At 35.9% G+C, this 23,606-nt stretch overlaps 2 protein-coding genes across 4 annotated transcripts in view; one reads left to right on the top strand and one right to left on the bottom strand.

The window, feature by feature from the left end:
- The window catches only part of LOC102807672 (uncharacterized), a 25,295-nt gene extending 19,073 nt beyond the window's left edge, over positions 1–6,222 (bottom strand). The window contains exons 1-2 of one of the 2 annotated variants that reach the window (XM_085495605.1): positions 6,164–6,222; positions 5,327–5,621 (exon numbers count right to left, since the gene is read on the bottom strand). The gene's annotated coding sequence lies outside the window, so the exon portion shown is untranslated. Of the gene's footprint in view, positions 1–5,326; positions 5,696–6,163 lie in introns of those variants that run through there. The other variant, XM_085495600.1, reaches the window with a different exon arrangement.
- LOC144361754 (uncharacterized) lies at positions 5,731–23,588 on the top strand. Of its 2 annotated transcripts, none has more exons than XM_085495613.1 (8): positions 5,731–5,867; positions 9,332–9,542; positions 12,398–14,803; positions 15,076–15,136; positions 15,888–16,009; positions 17,771–18,089; positions 18,165–18,362; positions 19,394–23,588. In XM_085495613.1, exons 2-8 carry the CDS (start codon positions 9,369–9,371, stop codon positions 19,426–19,428), a joined length of 3,315 nt encoding a protein of 1,104 aa, XP_085351739.1. In that variant the 5' UTR covers positions 5,731–5,867; positions 9,332–9,368; the 3' UTR covers positions 19,429–23,588. The 2 variants fall into 2 exon arrangements, with proteins under 2 accessions (XP_085351739.1, XP_085351744.1); XM_085495618.1 differs by having other exon boundaries at positions 18,180–18,362.
- Positions 23,589–23,606: the final 18 nt, after the last annotated feature.

Raw genomic sequence — 23,606 nt, forward strand, 5'->3', positions numbered from 1 at the left:
TATTAACGTAACACTCGTAGGGATTTCGTCAGCCCAACGTGAGTGCCGGTCAGTCATGAATAATTTTGAGCTATATGAATATTAATTAGCAATGAATATTAATAAGTTCTGTTGCAGTGCAAATATTTTTGGAATTTGACATTATGTTTAACAATTCAGAAGAGTTTGAATTTAAAAATTAAATATATTCAAAATGCAAATGCTGCAGACTAAAAAACAGAAACAAATAAATTATTGTTGCTATATTAATGTCTATTGTAAAAAGTTAAATGAAACGCTTTTGAAACGTTTCAGCAGGGAATATTTTCATGATCTTATTTATTCAAAAAAATCGACCACGTAGTTATTTGGAGTATTGTTGTAATTTATTATTCGTACCATCAATTTCTAAAACGTATATATTCACAGTAATGAACGAACAAATAAAACTTTCCAACTTTCAAAGTTACGACGTGACATAACTTACTTCACGATGTTATACATTGATTATACCAATAATTCCTCTTACTCAGTCATGATGCCAAGCAAAAAATGTTACTTTGTTTTTTTGATAAGAAATAAACGTAAAAATTGACTTAGTTTTATCGGGAGTGGATATTTTTGATCACTCAATCGCTTTGGTAAAAAACACAGCCCGCCATGATGTTTGTGACGTATTAGTTGGCCGGCATGTGTCCTTCGACACGATGGGTCAATAATTCCATTAACCAATCAGAATGCCACATGGTAATGCCGGTAGAATACGAAGTTTTCCGAATGATAGTGATCATAAAAAATTACATTGCAGAAGTAAAGCGATGTCGTAGCACGATGTGTTGACATCTATTTTAGTTGAAAACTGCACAATTGAAAGAGGTGATTAGCAATTTTTAAAAGGTAAAATAGGTCTTGAAAGAAGAGTTTTTACATGAATCGCGATGATAACTGTTCAAATGTATTTTACCAAATCACGCAATAAACACGTTGATTTTTTTCTTGAGTAGCGCAAACTGTCAGATCGTGAACTCCGCTTTGACCATGTTATATCGGGGTGAAATTGATTTTGAAAGAATGTTAGCTTTCAATCTAAAGACTGTGTCTATCGCAGAAAGTATTTACTTACAAACAAAGAGATGATAATTTCACAAAATTGACTAGCCGATACGTATTGTGCGACTAGGTCTATTGTTTACAAATTTTATAAAAATCCACGATTATAATAACAATCAGACAATAGTCCTGGTCAGGAGCATTTCCGTGGTGGTCGCTAATTTTGAGTGCCGGTAGGGGCTGACCACCGCCAACCAGCGTGGCGAGAACCCTGCACCCGGCCCCCTCTGAAGTTTTGTTTTGCATTTTAAGGTAACAAATCGACATTTGAAACCGACAAGGTGTCGATTTTCTAGGTGCCATGTTTCACAACTTGTTTATTTATATGCATAAAGCGGAAGATTTAAAAAAAAAAAAAATTAGTATTTATTAGTTTTCAGCCCCCAAGTGACTGTGAATTATCACACCACTTGAAACAGCCATGGGTCATTCCATTTGTTTTCCACCCACCATCCCTATGGATGGATATTAAGGTTATGACACCCTATGGATTCAAATCCACCATTCAGGTGTCGGATTTTTGTTAACTAACATAATATATCAAAAATATGACACCTCTCGGGATTAAACCATCCATACTTTTTGCACAAATATGACAAGCAAGCCTACTAGAGTTGGAAAGATATCCTCTCCTAGCAACAAGCTTAAAATATATGATCAAATATTGGATCAAAATAGGTAATTCTAACCCAAATTTGCTAGTACATGAAGCTTACAATCTTGGAATACATCTTGATAAGAAAGGAAAAGACAACTGGGTAACAGACATAAAACAAATTTTAGAAAATTTAAATATGGGAAATGATGACAAACAAATCAGTGAAACAGTAACGCAAACTAGAACAATCCTTTGAAATACATAGCACAGAAACATTACACGATGACAATAAAGGTAAAAACCACAAAAACAAGTTACGAACCTATAGGAAAATTAAAACAGAATTTGCATATGAAAAATATCTCACCACAATCAAAAATCCAAATTATAGAGCTGCTATGACAAAACTCAGAATAAGTGCTCACACCCTTCAAATCGAAAGGGGCAGATATAATAACATTCTAGCGGAGGATCGAATTTGCCCAGTTTGTGACAAACAAGAAATTGAAAACGAAAAACATTTACTTCTCAATTGTAATCTATACAAGAAGGAACGAGAAATCATGATCAAGAATATTTAAATACAATAAAAGCAACTTGGGGACAGATGACGATCAACTTACAGATATACTAGAAAGTAAAAATGACAAAACATCATCGAGCTAGAAAAATTCATCCACACTTGTTTCAAATTACGACAAGAAAAAATCCTAAAATGCCAGATGCCACAACTAACCAACCACCAAATAATTTAAAAATTTTTGTTCGCTTCTTTTCTTTATTCAATTGTCAGTGAATTTCTTGTGTTTTTTTGCTATCTTTTTGTATTACTTTATTGTATTTTCAACTAAGATCCCACCTCGGGGTAGGGTTTCAATAAAGATTATTATTACATATGTACTGCAGTTTATTTTGATTCATCCCTGAAATCAAAATCGATATTTGCACACCTCATATGCAAATGAGGTCTGAGAACAAACAAAGTAGTTCCTTCAAGAGTATAGTTTTTCGAAACGTAGCAGAAATAAACAATAAGAAGTAGGATATTTTTCTCTTGGGGTACATGAATATACTTGCCGAGTGAAATGAAATTTGAACAACAGTAATGGTACCTTTAGCCAGTCACTTATTTTGACAAAAACTAATTTGCATATCACCCATGCAATAATGTTTTCCGTATTTTCACGGTCGATATGCAAATGAACATAGTATTTCCTTCGGCTACCGAACTACTTTTATTTTGTAAACACATTTTCGTCTGCTATTTTTGTCCGGTTCAAATCGTCAGGCAACATTTTTTGGCATGTTAGGTGTACATCACATGGAATACTACGATTGGGAGAACTTAATGTATGTTGACCACCTGGAAACTGAGTTTTATACCAGGTTTCTGCTGGCGACGTTGCGGCGTTACTCAGTTCCAAATAAAAATTACCAACGCCAAAAGAGCAACATTTTAACCGGTAATCAAGATACAGTCAATCCACGACCAGCAAGCAACATCATACACAAAGTTGTAGCGTGCAGCTCAGCAACAACCGCTGTCGACGAAAGTCATCCCGTTAGTGGTGTACCGCAGTTGCACGGCATGTTTGCCAATGCACAATTATGTGGCGGAACTTTTAACTTCAACATAAACTGTGTATCATAGTCATCCAGTTCAAGTTCTGGTTCTGCAGTGGTCCCAACTAAACGTCAACGAGTTATTTATTCGGAAAGTGACTCAGATTAGACGTCTGATTATTTTAATTTCAAACAAACAGTGACACGCGTTCTCCGGGCGCGTTCTACACTCACAAGCGCTGCTAGGGCGTAACACGTATATTGGAACATATTAATGGGCAATGGGGTTTTCCCGACCTAAATTCCATCCCGGTTTGCACATTCTTTCTTTAATACGAAATAATCAAATATGGAACATATGTAATAATAACAGAACCCCACACCCTCCCCACTGCATCACTCGTGAAAATAACTTCCATACGCAATGAAAGCCACAGGGAGGGTGTGGGGTTCTGTCATATTATTATTATTATAGAGACATTAAGATGCGCATACGAGAACGGAACGAGAACGGACACGTCACTGCTTTGTGCATGACCTCCGCGCGAACCAATGACGTCATCGGTTGCCTGGTCGTTCGGCAGTCGTTTTGAACGTGATCAAGGTGACTCACTCGTAGTTGATTTCCGAGAGCTTTTCTCGTTGTCAATTTTGAATAATTTTCATTGACATTGATAAAACGTTTTATATTAGAGTGTTTTTGAATATTTATGATGAAATAAGAAATATTGGATGCATTTTAGCTGACATTTATACCCAGTGAAAACGCATGACATTGATCTGCTAAAAGAGGATTCGGCAAACAGGCCTAGGACCTCAGCAGAGTGGATGGAAATAGTGAGAGCTCTGTCAAATGTCTGTGAACTAACTACTAATTCTGACTCCGGACGTGAAATGACATAACAAATTTTATTAGGTAGTTATTTTGCCCAATGAGAGACGGATTGACATGGTTCTGGTTTCAGTTACGTTCCCGTTGTGGGCGCTTGTACTTAATCGTTTTCTGACACCCGAGAACGTAACGCAAACGCAATTAGAACATCACGTTACGTTCCCATTACGTACGCAAATCTTAAACTCTCTAGTACCTCATCAGCTTTAATTAGGAAATATGTAACTGATTTATGGCAATATAGAAAAGAAATGATGAATGTAATTTAAATATATGTATTACTGTTTTCATGCTGCCGATACAAAGGTTGAATGAACATTATTATTATTAGAGAGTTTAAGATTTGCGTACGTAACGAGAACGTAACTTGATGTTCTAATTTCGTTTGCGTTACGTTCCCGGGTGTCAGAAAACGATTAAGTACAAGCGTCCACAACGGGGACGTAACTGAAACCAGAACCATGTCAATCCGTCTATCATTGGGCAACCATAATATCCAATAAAATTTGTTATGTCATTTCACGTCCGGAATCAGAATTAGTAGTTAGTTCACAGACATTTGACAGAGCTCTCGCTATTTCCATCCACTCTCAGCTGAAGTCCCAGGCCTGTTTGCCGACGTCTTTCAGCAGAACAATGTCATGCGTTTTCAGTGGGTATAAATATCAGCTAAACTGCATCCAATATTTCTTATTTTATCATAAATATACAAAATCACTCTAATATAAAACGTTTTATCAATGTCAGTGAAAATCAATCAAAATTGACAGCGAGAAAAGCTCTCGGAAATCAACTACGAGTCAGTCACCTTTATCACGTTCAAAACGACTGCCGTACGACCAGACAACCGATGACGTCATTGGTTTGCGCGGAGGTCATGCACAAAGCGGTGACGGGTGACGTATCCTTTCTCGTATGCGCATCTTAATGTCTCTATTATTATTATTATTATTATGACCCCTCGGATTTAAACCATCCATGGGGGGGGGGGGTAGCTGCAGTTCTGTAGCTGCTGCTTTCGCTCGTCCGTGAGCGCTTTATTAGAAGAACTGAAAAAACCCTTACCGATTATAATAAAACGCTCATGAACGAACTAAAGCGAAAGCAGCAGCTACAGAACTGCAGCTACATTGTGTAGGAGGGTGGACAAAAACTGGAATGACTCTATGTTGCCGTTTACTCACTCACTCTATGCTGATTACTTGCAAATATAGTGCCACTCTCGTTCCCAGTGATACGGGGGTATGTGTGTCGGTCAGCGGGTTAGAATTATCCCTGTATCTGCTATATAACGGTGTGTTGTCATTCTTCTTTTCAGTTTTCGTTCAGGCGCACTCTAAACATAACTTCCGGGTAGTCGTTCTTACCCATCATGCACCTCGATCACGCGAGATAATCCTCTCTTCCCTGTAACCACTGCTCACAATCTCCCGGGCAGAATTCTATTTCTACGAATATATCGTCTAACCACACGGAACTCTGGGAAAGAGAATGACCACTGCTAACAATCTCCCCAGGCAGAGTTCTATTTCTACGAATATCTAATAAACGCCCCCCCCCCAATGAACCGGAAGCAATCACTATTCGAGGTCAGGGTCAACGGCTTGCATCAGTAGGTTTAGTTGTGGAGTAGACCTGAAAATCAACTTGTGTCGTGCGTTTATTGTCATAACTTTACACTTTAATATATTTGATCGCGAAATATAGCCAGGCCTGCGTAATTTTGTAAGTATTGTTCAATTTACCAAAATTAAATACATGTCCCTTCGTCGCCGCATCCAACGATGCCTACTTAAATTGAACGAATGAACCTGGCGACAACGACTGTATATTATTTTCTCTATTCTATGCTGTTTTTTTCCTATCTCCGATCAAATTAGATCGACTGGCACACACATAGCCACGGTCATATATAACGCACAGCCATAGATCCAGGTTGTGCATTGAAATCGCTGAATACATGTACAAGAGAGGAAAAACTGAAAACAATATAGTCAGATATCTCAAGATAAGGTACATACATTAGTAATCCAAACGGTAACAAGAGAAGTCGGCCAACAGGATAAGACGGCCAGCAAAATAACGGAAAAGTCCGCCAGTGGGAGAAGTCGGTCATTACGTACATACGGTACTACGTTCGTACATATTGACTACAAACATTTTTTTTTTCGTGCGTCAAGTACGAAAGTGAGAAGTCTACCATTACAGGACATGGTACTTACTACACTCGTACATATTGACTACAAATATTTGTTTGTGCGTCAAGTACAAAAGTGAGAAGTCGGCCATTTCTTATACATGTATATCTTATCGAAACTCTACTACGTCTATGTTATTTATCTCATCGAAATTCGACTACGTCTATGTTATTTATCTTATCGAAATTCGACTATGTCTATGTTACTTATCTTATCGAAATTGGACTACGTCTATGTTATATATCTTATCAAAACTCGATTAGCATTTATAATATGTAATGTGTATTTCAGGTTTTGACTATTTAGATTTTTGTTGTAATATCAGTTACGTTTATGTTTTACATTTTTCGTTGTTCTAAATGAACTATTCTGAATAATTCTATCACTTTGAAGCGTCTCTAGTCTTTTTTATTGTCATTTTCTGGAAACGGAACTGGCCTACTTTTATGTGATGTATTTTTACTGTTTAGAAATAAACTATGGAATGCTTGACTTTAAAATGTTTCCAGTTTGATTTTATAAATAATTGTCATCCAACATCCGTAAAAAAACAGAAATAAATAAGTATCTGTGATCCGTAGTCTAGACTCAAGCCAACGTCCTTCCGTTTCCACATGATGTGTCAGTTGGCGGTGAGATGACTGTAAGTTCATATCACATGTTTGGATGTAGCACCTAAGACAAAGCATTATAATCCAGCAATAATCGCTTAACATTTTGGAAGAAAAATACATTTATTTTATAAAACACCATACATGTACTTAGAAAACGTTAGTTGCTCCATGATTAAACATACATTATACAAAACGAAGACGACAAATACATTTTTTTTTGTTCTCGTTAAAATGAATATAACTTATGTGTTTAATAAATGGCAACAAATGACGTTTTCTAATGTACAGCATTTTATAAAATCATACGGCAGTTCAAACAGTTCAGCTGACGTGAACTACGTAACAGCTATGAAAGCAGCGCATTTCATGGGCAGCAGTTCAAATACTCAGTTCAAGCACTTCCATTGTAATTGTATGTTTGTCTTTATTCAAATCTGTATTGCATTTTAGTCAAAATCCTAATAGGGATACAAGCGCAATAAAGATAATTATTATTATGTACAGTCCGTATGTTAGCTGCAGTTCTGTAGCTCAGTTGGTTTCGCTGTCAGTTATTTCATTCATCTTGGTGTTAACGCAGACCATGGAGCTACAGTTCCATCCTATGCGAGTTACCCTATTTCACCGACCTGAAATCAGGTCGGGCCTTAACAGCCTTTCTACTGCCGATGTTTCCCAAACTTTTACATCAATTATTTTGAGGGTGATGGTCCGAAATTGGTCGATTTCACAACGAAAACATGGAAAACTACAGCGAAATCCCCATGTCATCTTGAATAAGTTATCGTGGCGTCCATCGGGACCCATCGACAGTAGAAAGGTAGAAACTTGAAACTGTTACGATGTAAAATAGAGTAACTCATATAGAATGGAACTGATACATCTACGATCATAAGGCCGTACTTGTATGAGCCGATAGCAGAAGTCAACGTTCGGGACGATCGTAATGCCCAACATGGCGAAGAAACCTTGAGTACTCAACTCGATAATTTAGATTGGTACGTAACGAAACCGGTGAATTCCACCGCATGCTTTGAAAGCTAGTTCTATGAAATTAAACCTAGCAGACAACATTGAACACCGGGAAGTTTTCCTTATGACGTCATAATTCCGAAGTTTCCCGAAGCCATGTTTACAAATACGTGTTGACAAATTATGTCTTTATGAGACACATATTCGCGTAATGTAGGGCCATATATAAGGTGAAAAATAAAATCATGGAATAATGTCTGGAGCCAATTTATTATCAAATTCAAACATGCACATGTACTTGCAGTTTACACTTTAAAGGCCCAATTCACTTGCCCAGGGGAAAGTGTGAATTGGAGGTGTGGCTATGCTAATGAGTGTTGTCAATCACTTGTATAGCCTATGATGCATCCTGTTTCAGCGGTCCAACATCACATAACTTTGATTGACAGTAGTTAATTATTCAAGATTAGTAGCACGTCCCTTTCCGCGGTTCGTGTTTTTGACTTTTATCCGCCAAAATCTCAACTCGTACACTATTTATTGTCATAAATACTATACACAGTCACTGTTGTGATATTCATAGTCACATGCATCCACTTTGGCACGACATAATCGACCTGAAAGTTTGAGAAAACGTGTTTTTACCGGAGCTTGGCTGGAGCTGTTCACTACAGCGTGACAAGCAAGGAAACAATTCCCATTGTTTAGGAGCGTATTTATAGTATACACATGTATCTATATATATTAACAACACCCACCCACCCCATTTCACAGTGTACACCCTCCAGATAACTATCCTACCTCAAAGAGGGACACACAAATTTAAAATGGGGGGGGGGCACTGAAAGAGCAAGGTTAGGATTATTTTTATGGGTGAGGGGCCCTGTTATATTTATTTTAACTCAAACAAAACCAAAGATTGAAAACTCACTACATTTCCATATTTTCACCTAATTTAAATAAATGTTTAGTTGTTCCACAGATCTCAAGTACCACTAGTCAGATTTCATTGAGACTTTACAACAATGAATCTTGATTACCTAATTTGCTGAAATTAGACAATTTCTGATATCTGGAAATATCAGATTTATATTAAAACTGTTGTACAGGTGTTTTGTAATAAATCAGACTGTAAACCAGAGATGTACATTCAAATGTATTCAGTTTGTTTTATAAGAATTTTCTGTGAGTACCATAACATTCAATACTGTGGATCGCATTGTTTTTCTGCATTGTCCATCTCAAATAGCATATTAATCTCAAGAATTCTTAAATTTTGAATTGATTTTAAATATTCCTTATTTTTACTTCATACATGTTTGCCTACAACTCTCTCAGCTCGCAGGATTTTTCTTTCTAAGCTTTCATTGATTTAATTGTGTTTTTTGTTTTGTTTTAATGTTAGTCTATGGATTCATGCTGCAAATTGGATCTATTGCAATATGGCTAACCTTGGATTATCTTTAGGAGGGATCACTCCTGAGTTGTCATTGGTCCAGCGTTATGATTATGGTCATAAGAATTCTGTAGGCGTACAGTTATCAGATGCTGACAAGAGAAGGCTATACTTTGATAACTTAACTACTCTAACATCAGCACCACTCCCATCAAAAGATGTAAGTTTTCTGGTCGGCATACATGAAATTTATCATAACTACGTAATGTACAAACGCACCTGGAGATTACTTTGATAGCTTAACTGCTCTAACATCAGCACCACTCCCATCAAAAGATGTAAGTTTTCTGGTCGGCATACATGAAATTTATCATAACTACGTAATGTACAAACGCACCTGGAGATTACTTTGATAACTTAACTGCTCTAACATCAGCACCACTCCCATCAAAAGATGTAAGTTTTCTGGTCGGCATACATGAAATTTATCATAACTACGTAATGTGCAAACGCACCTGGAGATTACTTTGATAGCTTAACTGCTCTAACATCAGCACCACTCCCATCAAAAGATGTAAGTTTTCTGGTCGGCATACATGAAATTTATCATAACTACGTAATGTGCAAACGCACCTGGAGATTACTTTGATAACTTAACTGCTCTAACATCAGCACCACTCCCATCAAAAGATGTAAGTTTTCTGGTCGGCATACATGAAATTTATCATAACTACGTAATGTACAAACGCACCTGGAGATTACTTTGATAACTTAACTGCTCTAACATCAGCACCACTCCCATCAAAAGATGTAAGTTTTCTGGTCGGCATACATGAAATTTATCATAACTACGTAATGTGCAAACGCACCTGGAGATTACTTTGATAACTTAACTGCTCTAACATCAGCACCACTCCCATCAAAAGATGTAAGTTTTCTGGTCGGCATACATGAAATTTATCATAACTACGTAATGTGCAAACGCACCTGGAGATTACTTTGATAACTTAACTGCTCTAACATCAGCACCACTCCCATCAAAAGATGTAAGTTTTCTGGTCGGCATACATGAAATTTATCATAACTACGTAATGTACAAACGCACCTGGAGATTACTTTGATAACTTAACTGCTCTAACATCAGCACCACTCCCATCAAAAGATGTAAGTTTTCTGGTCGGCATACATGAAATTTATCCTAACTACGTAATGTGCAAACGCACCTGGAGATTACTTTGATAACTTAACTGCTCTAACATCAGCACCACTCCCATCAAAAGATGTAAGTTTTCTGGTCGGCATACATGAAATTTATCATAACTACGTAATGTGCAAACGCACCTGGAGATTACTTTGATAGCTTAACTGCTCTAACATCAGCACCACTCCCATCAAAAGATGTAAGTTTTCTGGTCGGCATACATGAAATTTATCATAACTACGTAATGTGCAAACGCACCTGGAGATTACTTTGATAACTTAACTGCTCTAACATCAGCACCACTCCCATCAAAAGATGTAAGTTTTCTGGTCGGCATACATGAAATTTATCATAACTACGTAATGTACAAACGCACCTGGAGATTACTTTGATAACTTAACTGCTCTAACATCAGCACCACTCCCATCAAAAGATGTAAGTTTTCTGGTCGGCATACATGAAATTTATCATAACTACGTAATGTGCAAACGCACCTGGAGATTACTTTGATAACTTAACTGCTCTAACATCAGCACCACTCCCATCAAAAGATGTAAGTTTTCTGGTCGGCATACATGAAATTTATCATAACTACGTAATGTGCAAACGCACCTGGAGATTACTTTGATAACTTAACTGCTCTAACATCAGCACCACTCCCATCAAAAGATGTAAGTTTTCTGGTCGGCATACATGAAATTTATCATAACTACGTAATGTACAAACGCACCTGGAGATTACTTTGATAACTTAACTGCTCTAACATCAGCACCACTCCCATCAAAAGATGTAAGTTTTCTGGTCGGCATACATGAAATTTATCCTAACTACGTAATGTGCAAACGCACCTGGAGATTACTTTGATAACTTAACTGCTCTAACATCAGCACCACTCCCATCAAAAGATGTAAGTTTTCTGGTCGGCATACATGAAATTTATCATAACTACGTAATGTGCAAACGCACCTGGAGATTACTTTGATAACTTAACTGCTCTAACATCAGCACCACTCCCATCAAAAGATGTAAGTTTTCTGGTCGGCATACATGAAATTTATCATAACTACGTAATGTGCAAACGCACCTGGAGATTACTTTGATAACTTAACTGCTCTAACATCAGCACCACTCCCATCAAAAGATGTAAGTTTTCTGGTCGGCATACATGAAATTTATCATAACTACGTAATGTGCAAACGCACCTGGAGATTACTTTGATAACTTAACTGCTCTAACATCAGCACCACTCCCATCAAAAGATGTAAGTTTTCTGGTCGGCATACATGAAATTTATCATAACTACGTAATGTACAAACGCACCTGCAGATCTATTCATGTTTCTAACCACATCTTATATTTTTAGATTGTTTGTGACAATTTTCAAAATTATGAAAAAAATAAAGTAAGATTTTGAAATGAGAAAAAAAAATGTGCTGCGGCATCAACTTTTGTAAACAAATTGACACAAAACTCTATTATCGGTAATTTGTTAGTGTTTGCTGTAAAAATGATGACACAATAAAAAAAGTTATTTCTTTGGTAACATAGGTACACCTAAATGTATATTTCTGATTGCTACTCTGTCAGTCTAATGACTATCAATTTTTATAGACAATGGGTTACCGGTAAATCATTACAATAGTGAATCATTAGCATTCAACAAGCTTTGAGCCAATGGGAATTTCGGAAAACTTTTTATTAAAAAAGTGAATTAATGTTCATGCAATCAAAAGATAAATATTGTGGTTATTTCTAAACTGCTTTTTCAAATTTGAGCAGTACACAGCAATTTCTTTCCCAGGAAATGTTCTCAGCACTACTGTAGCAGGATTCCTTTTGATATACTGACTATTTATCTATTACTTTCTTTGTAGCAGGCAGTTGAAAAGGGTTGTTCATTGTGCAAATGTGGGAGAGATGTGTCAAATCTAATTCAAGATAGAGATAAGTCATCCCATAAACACGATAGAGACGAATCTTCAACTGATCATGATGGAGTGAGATCAACGCATGATCAATCCCATGACATAACATCACATGATTGTGGCAGAGATAGGGCACATGATAGTAGAAGAGATAGGTCATCATATGATTCAGGGAGAGAAAAATCTTCCTTTGAACGTGTCAAAGATAGGTCACCATCTGATCACAGTAGAGATAAATCATCACATGACCATGGAATCTCCTGCAATCGAACCAGAGATAGATTATCTCTTGACAGAGATAGATCCCCCCTTGGTCATAGCAGTGACAGAACATCTCAAGATGACTGGTATGATGATAATGATCGAGGTTGGCACTACAGAGATATAGAAAAATACAGTTCTAGAGATAGAGACCATTACAATTCTCGAGACAGAGATCGTTACAGTTCTAGAGATAGAGACCGTTACAGTTTTATAGATAGAGATAGAGACCGTTACAGTTCTAGAGATAGAGATAGAGACCGTTACAGTTCTAGAGATAGAGACTGTTACATTTCTAGAGATAGAGACCGTTACAGTTCTAGAGATAGAGATAGAGACCGTTACAGTTCTAGAGATAGAGACCGTTACAGTTCTAGAGATAGAGATAGAGACCGTTACAGTTCTAGAGATAGAGATAGAGACCGTTACAGTTCTAGAGATAGAGATAGAGACCGTTACAGTTCTAGAGATAGAGACCGTTACAGTTCTAGAGATAGAGATAGAGACCGTTACAGTTCTAGAGATAGAGATAGAGATAGAGACCGTTACAGTTCTAGAGATAGAGATAGAGATAGAGACTATTACAGTTCTAGAAGCAGTGGGAGGCACCATGCTAGAAGTGACTCAAGATATAGAGATTCAAGCAGAAGTAGAGAGAGAGAAGCATATCCTAGAAGGAGTGGTGATTTATATGGCAAAGATAGGCACGGAAAAAGGGATTATGATGATTTTCCTAAAGGACAAAGTCCTGATTCTATTGATAGTTTTAGAAGCAGAGAATTGTTGTCAGAAGGAAGTAATAATGTTAAAGAAGACCTGGCACTTTCAGAAGTATCATCACTGGACAGTTTCCAATTGAAAGACCGAAGTCCAGTATTTAAAAGGAATACAAAAATTCCAGGAATTGCGGATGAAGATGTTAGTGATATAGATTCCTCAGATGATGATGATGATGTTCAGTTAAATACTGCATCTAATATTTCACCACAGTCTTGTAATCAGTATTTGCATGAAAGCTCTTTTGTCCAAGGGCAGACTCCACCTGTGATGGGAGGACCTTCTAATTACAATTACTCTCAGATGCAACATATAATGGGAGGACCTCAAGCCTTCAACCAGTCAGTGGGAGGACCTCAAGCCTTCAACCAGTCAGTGGGAGGACCTCAAGCCTTTAACCAGTCAATTGGCGGACCTCAGCCCTTTAACCAGAATATGGGAGGACCTCAACCCTTTAACCAGAATATGGGAGGACCTCAACCATTTTACCAGTCAATGGGAGGACCTCAACCCTTTAACCAGAATATGGGAGGACCTTATCCATTTAACCAGAATATGGGAGGACCTCATCCATTTAACCAGAATATGGGAGGACCTCAACCCTTTAACCAGAATATGGGAGGACCTCATCCATTTAACCAGAATATGGGAGGACCTCATCCATTTAACCAGAATATGGGAGGACCTCATCCATTTAACCAAAATATGGGAGGACCTCAACCCTTTAACCAAAATATGAGAGGACCACAGCCTTTCAACCAGTCTATGGGAGGATCTCATCACTTTAACCAGTCAATTGGAGGACCTCAATTATTTGACCAATCAATGGGAGGACCTCAACCCTTTATCCAGAATATGAGAGGTCCTCAACCCTTCAATCAATCTATGGGAGGACCTCAATCCTTTAACCAATCTGCAGTGGTAACACCTAAATCAAGAAAATCACCTTTTCTAAAATTTGCTTCTATTCAGCCTAAAACAAATCTAAGAGAGCTAAAGAAAGAGGAAGGCAGCCATTGCATCAAACAAAGAGCTGCTTCTCTTATAGTGGTCTCACAGCAAACAAGCAAACAATCAAAAACATGTAAAAAGAATGAACTGCAAATACAAGCTATCCAGAAAAAGAAAAAATCTCTTCTCCAGCGAAGTCAGCATTTAAATTATATATTACAAGACCTCAATACTCACATGGATGGAAAGAGTGACATCAACAATCAAGAGATTGCTCAGAGAAAAGTGGATATCCAACGAAATTTGACAGAAATAAGAACTGCTTTGGAGAAGACACAGGCAGAATACCTAACAATACTAGGCCAGGTTTGTTGCTAAGTGGTTTTCTTGTCACTTCAGAGTCAGGTTATGATGTACATGTATCCGATAGGTCCTTACCTTTATATGCAAATAGAATAAGAGTGCTGGAATGAAACACTTGAAAAGGGTTTTGACCCTCCTTGTGACGGATTAGCGAATCAGTTCTTTCCCTAAATTCGCTAAAAAGACATGCTCGCGAAAAAGACATGTTTTACAGTATATGTGTGTGTTGGCATCCTGAATTACTTGCACACTAATCACTACTTTTTTCTATGCAGAGAAAGAGTGACCCGACATCTGCCAATACTTCTGGTGTATCAAATCAATCGATACCTGAAGGTTTGTTGTATTATTCTTTTATAAACCTCTCTACCTCAGCATAAATCCAAATGCAATTTATATTACCAATATATATACCTGGATAACCTGAAATCGTGCTACTGGCGGCCATTTTGTTTTAATGAATGCAGTTTTAGTGCTATATCTCTGTCATGCTTTGAATGATTGTTCTAATTTTATATATTCATTATACATCAGGTCATAGATATACAGATGTATTGGTTTGACGATTCTATTAAAAATGGCCAAATGGTGGTCCTTTTTGTGCTGAAAAGTCATCAAAATCATGCATTTCTGGCATTCCGGATCTTGGTCGTTTATGGATGGATTTTGTACATACATTAGACATTCTTGGTCCTTGATGCACATCATTTTGTTTTCAAATGGCTGATTGACGGCTATTTTGTTTTAATAAATGTGGTTCTAGAGCCATATCTCTGACATTTAATACGTCATGTCATAGTTATACAGATGTATTCAAAATGGCCGACCAATGGCCATTTCGTTTTAATTAATGCTGTTTCAGAGCAATATTTCTCAATATGGACAATTACTCTTTGATGATCAAATACAAGATGACTGAATGTCAATAATTTTAATGTTAAAAACCATCATAATCAAGCATCAGCTTCTTGATCCATACTTGATCCAACAGGGACTATGTCTTGTCAACAACTTCTTTGTAGTTGTAACCTTCTTCAAATGAGTTTTCAAACAATAGTTTACATTGCTATATTCATTTTTTGTATAGATAACAGAGAAGCGACTGATGTATATGATATATTCCACTGTTCACTGTGTGAGCATTTTTCTGATGATGTGGCTTCTGCTGAAGCACATTTCCAGACTGCGAGTCACATAGAGAAGTACACGGTAATACATAACATTCAACAACCTAGCTTATAAATAAATTCTGTTTCTCATTCTGACATTGTTCAGTAGTCTGGGAGTAACTTGAGTGATTTAGTGGGGTGGGGGTGGGGGGCTATTAAAATCTCTTCAAAATTGTATGAATTGGGAGAAGGATTGTTAGTATTAGGTGAGTCACAGTCCGTGATAGAGGGACTGTGGGTGAGTGAAGTAATCAGTCATCTTAAAAATTAAGGTCCCGTTACTTAAACATGCTTTGACTGATCACTTTAAACTTATTATAAGATCATTACATTTTGCTGTTCGTGTTTAATATTACTGACTGAATGCCAGCTTAAAACATTAACCTTTTCACCACCAGTTCCCTTTTTAGCTCCGCTGTTGACTTTGTCAAGCGGAACTTATCATATGAGTGATTGTCCGTCGTCGTCCGTGTCAATGTTTTACTTTTTCGACTTCTTCTTGAAAACTACAAGCCTGAATGCTTTGATACTTGTTGTATATGTACCTTGGGTAGACCTCTCTCAGATTTGTTCATTTCATGATGATATCTTCAATTCTCTAATTTTGGTGAATATTTTTGTAATTTTTGGTAAAAAGTGATATTTTCGACTTTTTGTTAAAAACCGCAAGTCCAATTGCTTTGCTATTACATATATAGGTACTACATGTGGACCTCTCTCAGATTTGTTCATTTTGTAATGATATCTTTAATTCTCTAATTTTGGTGAATATTTTTGTAATTTTTGGTAAAAAGTGATATTTTCGACTTCTTGTTAAAAACCGCAAGTCCAATTGCTTTGATATTACATATATAGGTACTACATGTGGAACTCTCTCAGATTTGTTCATTTTGTAATGATATCTTTAATTCTCTAATTTTGGTGAATATTTTTGTAATTTTTGGTAAAAAGTGATATTTTCGACTTCTTGTTAAAAACCGCAAGTCCAATTGCTTTGATATTACATATATAGGTACTAAATGTGGACCTCTTTTAGATTTGTTCATTTCATGATGATATCTTCAATTCTCTAATTTTGGTGAATATTTTTGTAATTTTTGGTAAAAAGTGATATTTTCGACTTCTTGTTAAAAACCGCAAGTCCAATTGCTATGATATTACATATATAGGTACTACATGTGGACCTCTTTCAAATTTGTTAATTTTGTGGTGATATCTTCAATTATCTGATTTTGATGACTATTTTTTTGTCATTTTTGGTGAAAAGTGATATTTTTGAATTCTTGTTGAAAACAGCAAACAGCTTTGATACTATACATATTGTTCATTTTCTAATGATATCTTCAGTTCTTAATTGAAATGTGCATTGTTAACAGCAAAGCTATCTCAGCCGATAGGCTGCTTGTTTCATCACAAATTCACAAACTAGACCCATTTATAATCTGCACTTTCCTTTAGAAAATTGGGACACAAATAGCCAAAAACTGAAAATAGACTAAAATGTTGTCTGTTGGCTTCAAAATTGGAGTTCATTTCCAGAAATATTGAAGAATATAAGAAGAAAGTGCAGAAAAATATGGGTGAGAAAGTCTGGTGGTGAAAACCTTAGGACCTGCTGCTGCTGATTTCATATGAAGTCAATGTCTGGGGTATAAATTGCTATCAATGAGAATTTCTTCAAATTATTTAAATTCTATTGAACTCTGCTCAAAAACAATTTTACATAGCAACATTTGAGATGTAATATTGGAAATTAATGCTGCTTTTAAGGCCACTGATCATTATTTGTTTTGACTGATAGGCTTTCTTGGGAGCAGCATGTCAAGAAGAATTAAGGAAACGCATAGAACAAGCAGACAAATCAGAACAAGCAGACAAATCAGAACAAGCAGACAAATCAGAACAAGCAGACAAATCAGAACAAGGTGACAAATCAGAACAAGCAGACAAATCAGAACAAGCAGACAAATCAGAACAAGCAGACAAATCAGAACAAGGTGACAAATCAGAGCAAGGTGACAAATCAGAACAAGCAGACAAATCAGAAAAACAAGGTGACAAATCAGAAAAACAAGGAGATGGGTCAGTCACTAAGTACAGCAACAAAACTGGAAAAACAGGTAACAAGAAAGAATAAGTTAGTGAGTCTAATATCAAGATTTAAAATACTTCCTATTAAATTGATTTTTTTTCAGCTGTCTCTTTTTCAGATGGTCAGCCAATAGGTGTATTGGATAGAGGAACAATTAAAATAACTCTGTTGAGAAAAGAAGCACAAAACAAAACAAAAACTCAACAGGACTATTCAGAGTCAACAGTGTCAAGTACAACTGCAGTAGGCAACAAGAAATCTAATGATACTGTTAACAACTATATCGCTAAAATACGTAAAGGTTAGTTCTATTTCAGTGTGAAATAAAAAATTGTGATAAACTGTGTTAAAATTATGGAATATCAAATTATGAACGTGTTATATCTAAAATAAATGATGACAATATACATTAATAAGCTGTGTCATGTGAGGTCTGCTTTATATTATGGTACTACATAGAATAAAAAACATTATTTGAAACTGAATTGCAGAAAATCTGTCTTATGTGTAGTTTATGTGAAGTCTTTGTGTGTAGTGTTCTTAATCCAACGTCTTTTTATTAAGGCTTTGAAAAAATCGTTAAATATTTTGCAGAGATATAGAAAAGGTCTGAAAATTTAAATTAATCTTCAGGCTATTAAATGCAATTTTACCTCTGGCCATATATATCAAATATGTGATTTGGAATGTGTTTTGAAATGAATATCCTGATTGCATTTTTAAGAAACATGAATAACATTTATCTGTACTTTGTGTAATATTCTGTAAAGTTGATACAAACTTAATGAGCCGAGAACTGTAGAAACCCTGTTCTCTTGTTACACATTGTCATTTATTATTAATCTGTCCAATTTTATTTTCTCTTGCCAAATTCAATTCACATTTCTCATCTACGAGCATGTATAAAGATTCTCTTATGTACCAGTATTTCAGGATGATTTATCAGATTTTATTCTTTGGTATTGAATTCACTTGAATTCTACTTTTTATTACCGGTAGTTTTGAACTACAATTAAACATGGATGTGTACAACACGTCATCACCGTACTCATATATGTTGTATTTTATGTGGACTTTCTATAATCCAAGAGTCTTCTCAGTTGTCATTGCTTCACTGTCAATGGTGTTTATTTAGGTAGATATATAATTTTGATTGACACTTTTGTGAAATAAAAATATTGGGATTATATGTTTATGTATAAGCTTATGATTCTTGCATAAAATCTGTGTATACTCTGTTATTAGAAGCAATACATGTTGTGAAGAATTGGTTGTAAAAGACTTTTTATGCAGTGTTAGATTTGGCAGTAACTGTGTTAACATTTTTTACAGACGCCGATGTTCGTGATCTCTACCAAAGTTTTTAAGTTTATATTTATTCAGCATTATTGAAAGCTTACTTGGTCTAGCATTGGTATATATTTATGGAGTGTCAAACACTGGATTCTGTGTATTCTCTACTTCTTTCATAAAATGTGGATCGCAATTATAAATAGAAGATGGAGCTCAGTATCGTGTTGTTTCCAGTTTTAATGCTATTATTTCCCCCTGCTGTTACTTATCGAGCAATATTGTCAGAACTTTAAATGGAAAAAAGCTTGAAGAAAAGCTGGTTTGATTCTTTGTCACCGCGGCTTAAAGTTGTCTGCGTAATGCTGCTTGTTTTAGAAGTACTGGATGGTGTTTCGCATGTATTGGATGTGAACATTTTCTTTAAATGGAGCCATACCCCACTCTGTGTGAATATTCTACTGCAATGGACCTTCAACAGGATGACCTTGGACACTGCGCTTTTGCTTGATTACCAGAAACAACAAGAATCCCAATGTTGTGTTATTAGTCTCTACATCCATTAATGCCAGACTATGTTTTAACATTGAAATATATGATTGATCAATTGTACTTTTCAGATGTGTAGTTTTTACAGACATATAACATACCACATACCACATAGTGTTTGAGTTAAAGACTTTTTGCTTCTGTCTTTGTTGTCGTTACCTAACACTGTATGTACTATACTAACAAATCCAATAAAACAGACCAGTTTTGCTGTTGTTCTCAGATGTCAAATTCCTTTTGCAGTATTGCAGTATGTCACAGTCCATAGAGGGACTATGAGTATATTTTAAAATTCAATATGTAACTGTTTTTGTTGTGGCATGCCTTTGTTTTTATGCAAATTTGGGCATATTAATCACTGCTATATACTACATAGCAAACAAGATGGCAGGGATTGCCAAAGTTTGAATGGATTTTGTATTTACTTTATTCTGAGTCATTGCTGTATAGTTTTAGATTAACATTGTATGTTATCTTTGTAATATCAAAAGTGAGTTATGCCAACAATAAATCTTCATTTTTCAAAGGTTTCCAATATTTTTATCTATAATCAAAATCTAAGTCTAGATTTCTTGTTATATTTGCATGTAATAATGCTGAACTATTTTAATTAGTTAATACCCTCCCATTTGAATCCATTAGGACCAGAGATGTTAAGTATCTACAATATTTTGTCAATTTTGGAGTCTCATCGATCATCTAGAAATTGCTTAAGGAATAAATAAGACAAGAATATAGTGTTTTGAATATTAATTTATGTAGTTTTAATAGCATCACAAAGTGTATTATGATGTAATAGTGTGCAATGTCTTACCAAATGGTTTTTTGTACAGTTGCCATTTTTTTTATTGTTGGGTTCAAATAAGGTAAAAGACTGAATATTGAGAACTCTGCTCATCAATAAATACTACAATCTCAATAGAACATTTTCCATACTTCTTGAGATACTTTGTTTACATTGTGTGAAATCAAATGTAAAAACAGGACAAACCAAACTAGTTGCTTCATAGTGGGGTCAAAACATCGCCGACATTTCGGGGGTATTTTCACGTTCAGTATTGTACTCTTCACAGTTGATGATAAATTTTGAAGAAAGTGTCTTAATGCCACTTTTCTTTCTGAAAGATTTGTTGTGACATTGAACTATAAAAAAAGAAAGCTCAAAATCAGATTCATTCAATTTTTGTGGCACACGTTTGATTCGCAATATCTTGTAGAAAAACTGAAAATGGTATATTCTATTGTGATAATGTCAACCAGGCTAGCTAGTCTAAGTATGCATCTTGTCACTATCAGAAATTATAAACTGACTTGCTAACTCTATTTGTAGAATTTGTGAATACTGCAGCAATAAATCATTGATGGCAGATATCTTGTGAATGCTGCCATGCTTTAAGTAGTCAAGGGATAGAAGATGCTTCTCAGAATGCAACTTTGAAATTTTACATGTCTTAGAAAAGTGCATCATTTATATCCTACATTCATGTTTTTGCTCTCTGTAGGCACCAACTTTGCATTCATTATTTCATTTCAATTGTATTATACCGGTAGTTACAATATGCCACTACTGGTGGATGTTACTGCAGGAATTAGGCATCTTTTGAGTACCTGAATTAGTAAATGTACTTTGCACATTATTTCTCAATTACTGTAAAATACTTTATTTTAGCTGGACATAATTTTCACTGAAAAGATTTTTTTTGGATGTTTTGTGAAAAAGATGTTGAATGAAAAATATAGGGAAAATGGTATATTCGCTGGATTTTATTTTCACTGAATCATCCCCTCAGCAAAAATAAATTCCAAATGGAAATAAAATATTTTACAGTAGTGCATCTGATTTCTAATAACTTTTGTGTCATATTTAAATTCAGCAATTCTCTCACTTTTTAACTTATATAAACTTATACTATTTTTAACTTCAATAAGCAGGGTTCAATAAGCTTGTGTTCTTATTTTTGTGGTTTATACCAGTTGTGTTTATGTGTCTGCTTTGATGAGAAATGTATAAAATGTGTTTCTACATTAACCATTGTAAATAGCCTTCCTAGATTCAAAATGGGTTTCTTGACAAACACGAAGGGTATCACACTTACAGCAAGTCTCAGAAGTATTGGGGCAGCGAATTAGCTAATCGCTTGGTTTTGACTAAACAGATGGCTTTCAAACCTCGCTGAGCCGACTCGTCGCGTCCACTCTGGGCGAGTCTATTTTGCATTAGGGAACATAAAATGCTTTTACGTAGCCTGGTACATGTCTAGATTCCCCTGAATGATTTGTATTGCGAGGCGTGATAATGTGAAAATAGTTTCCCTGATCAGCCTGAGAATGGCCACAGTCAGCTTGCGTACAAGTGATATGATAAATGCGATTAATCCACCGATATTTACTATATGAACACTGATTGAAACTAAATAAAGAGACAAGTTGAGAAACAGTTTCCTACAAATCAGGGAGAAAATAAATTTTAACATCCAAACAATTCGTTGGGTAACAGTAAAACAACTGTTAATAAAATTTGACTTCATTCATCGGATATCAGGATATACGAACACCTCATTGAACAAGGAAAACACTTTCCCTGGTACATTTGAAAGCGAAATCTCCTAACTGTAAAACAGTCGCTGATTAGCTCCTAAAGTATGACAACCGTCCCCTATTATTATATAGATTCACCCAGAGTGCGCGTGACCACAGGACAGCGCCAGCGAAATTCAAAAAAACCCAAGCAGTTAGCCAATTTGCAAATTGGCTGCCCCAATACTGAGATTTGCTGTAAATACGTCAGTTTGAGTGCATTTGTAAAATGTTGACATGCTACTGGTTTGTAACAATTCTGAAGTGCTCCAGCTTTTATGTATGATGTACGCGGACATGGCTTTTTCTGTGAATTATTTCCAATTATTACTTTGACTTGTACTTTGCTAGAGCTTATCAAGTGTGCGTTTGTTTCCACCAAAGTAATTGTATGCCATGTAATATTCAGTTATTTTGACTGCGCAGGGTGTTGAGAGAAAGGCGTATTTAGACTCAATGGACTATGTTTGAAAATATATATATAGTGGTGAATACATCAACACTGGTACAGGAGGAAACCTCTGTTAATTGCACAGAAGAAAAGCAATGCGAGTGTTCTGCTGGTGACCAGCCATGTTTCTTTTCCAACGACAATGCATGTGAAGGCTTTGATTCATCAACCATGGTTATAGCGACATTTTGGATCACAATGCTAATTTAATGTATAGGTAATGGTATATTCATGTCATGCGTTTAGAATTACCTTACTGTTGGAGGTGGAATATTGTTTGGGCTTTACTGCTGCCTCTGTATAGAATAAATACAGTTTGCAGACAATACCGGTATGTATTGAGGTTTGAACAAAGTTGCATTTGTTGATCAACTAAAGTACATTTACAGCTGCAAAAACTGTTGTGTGTGGACTGGGGAGGCATATCATATGTCTCCCTTTATAGCTTAGAATGTTCAATGCCCTGAATTGTGAATTTACTCTACACATGGACCTGTAACTCTTTGGTCATAATTTGGGCCATGTTCAATGCATGTGGCTTGAGGATTTATCCATATGACTGATCTGGTAATTCAGAAAAGAGAATTTCCAAAATGCATCACCTAAAAGCAAGGTGTTCTTCGTGCATTGAAGAAAATAAAATATTTTTTGCCAAAAGAATCTGTAATCTCTTGAAGA

This window comes from Saccoglossus kowalevskii, chromosome 2 (assembly GCF_978046115.1).
Source record: "Saccoglossus kowalevskii chromosome 2, keSacKowa6.1, whole genome shotgun sequence".
Lineage (NCBI taxonomy): Eukaryota > Metazoa > Hemichordata > Enteropneusta > Harrimaniidae > Saccoglossus > Saccoglossus kowalevskii.

What these genes read in the sequence shown, in the direction of transcription:
- LOC144361754 (XM_085495613.1), top strand. Translation starts at nt 9,369, where the DNA reads ATGGCTAACCTTGGATTATCTTTAGGAGGGATCACTCCTGAGTTGTCA. An exon ending in GTCACATAGAGAAGTACACG is followed by an intron (nt 16,010 to 17,770) that starts GTAATACATAAC and finishes TTTGACTGATAG; the next exon opens with GCTTTCTTGGGAGCAGCATG. An exon ending in TATCGCTAAAATACGTAAAG is followed by an intron (nt 18,363 to 19,393) that starts GTTAGTTCTATT and finishes CATTTTTTACAG; the next exon opens with ACGCCGATGTTCGTGATCTC.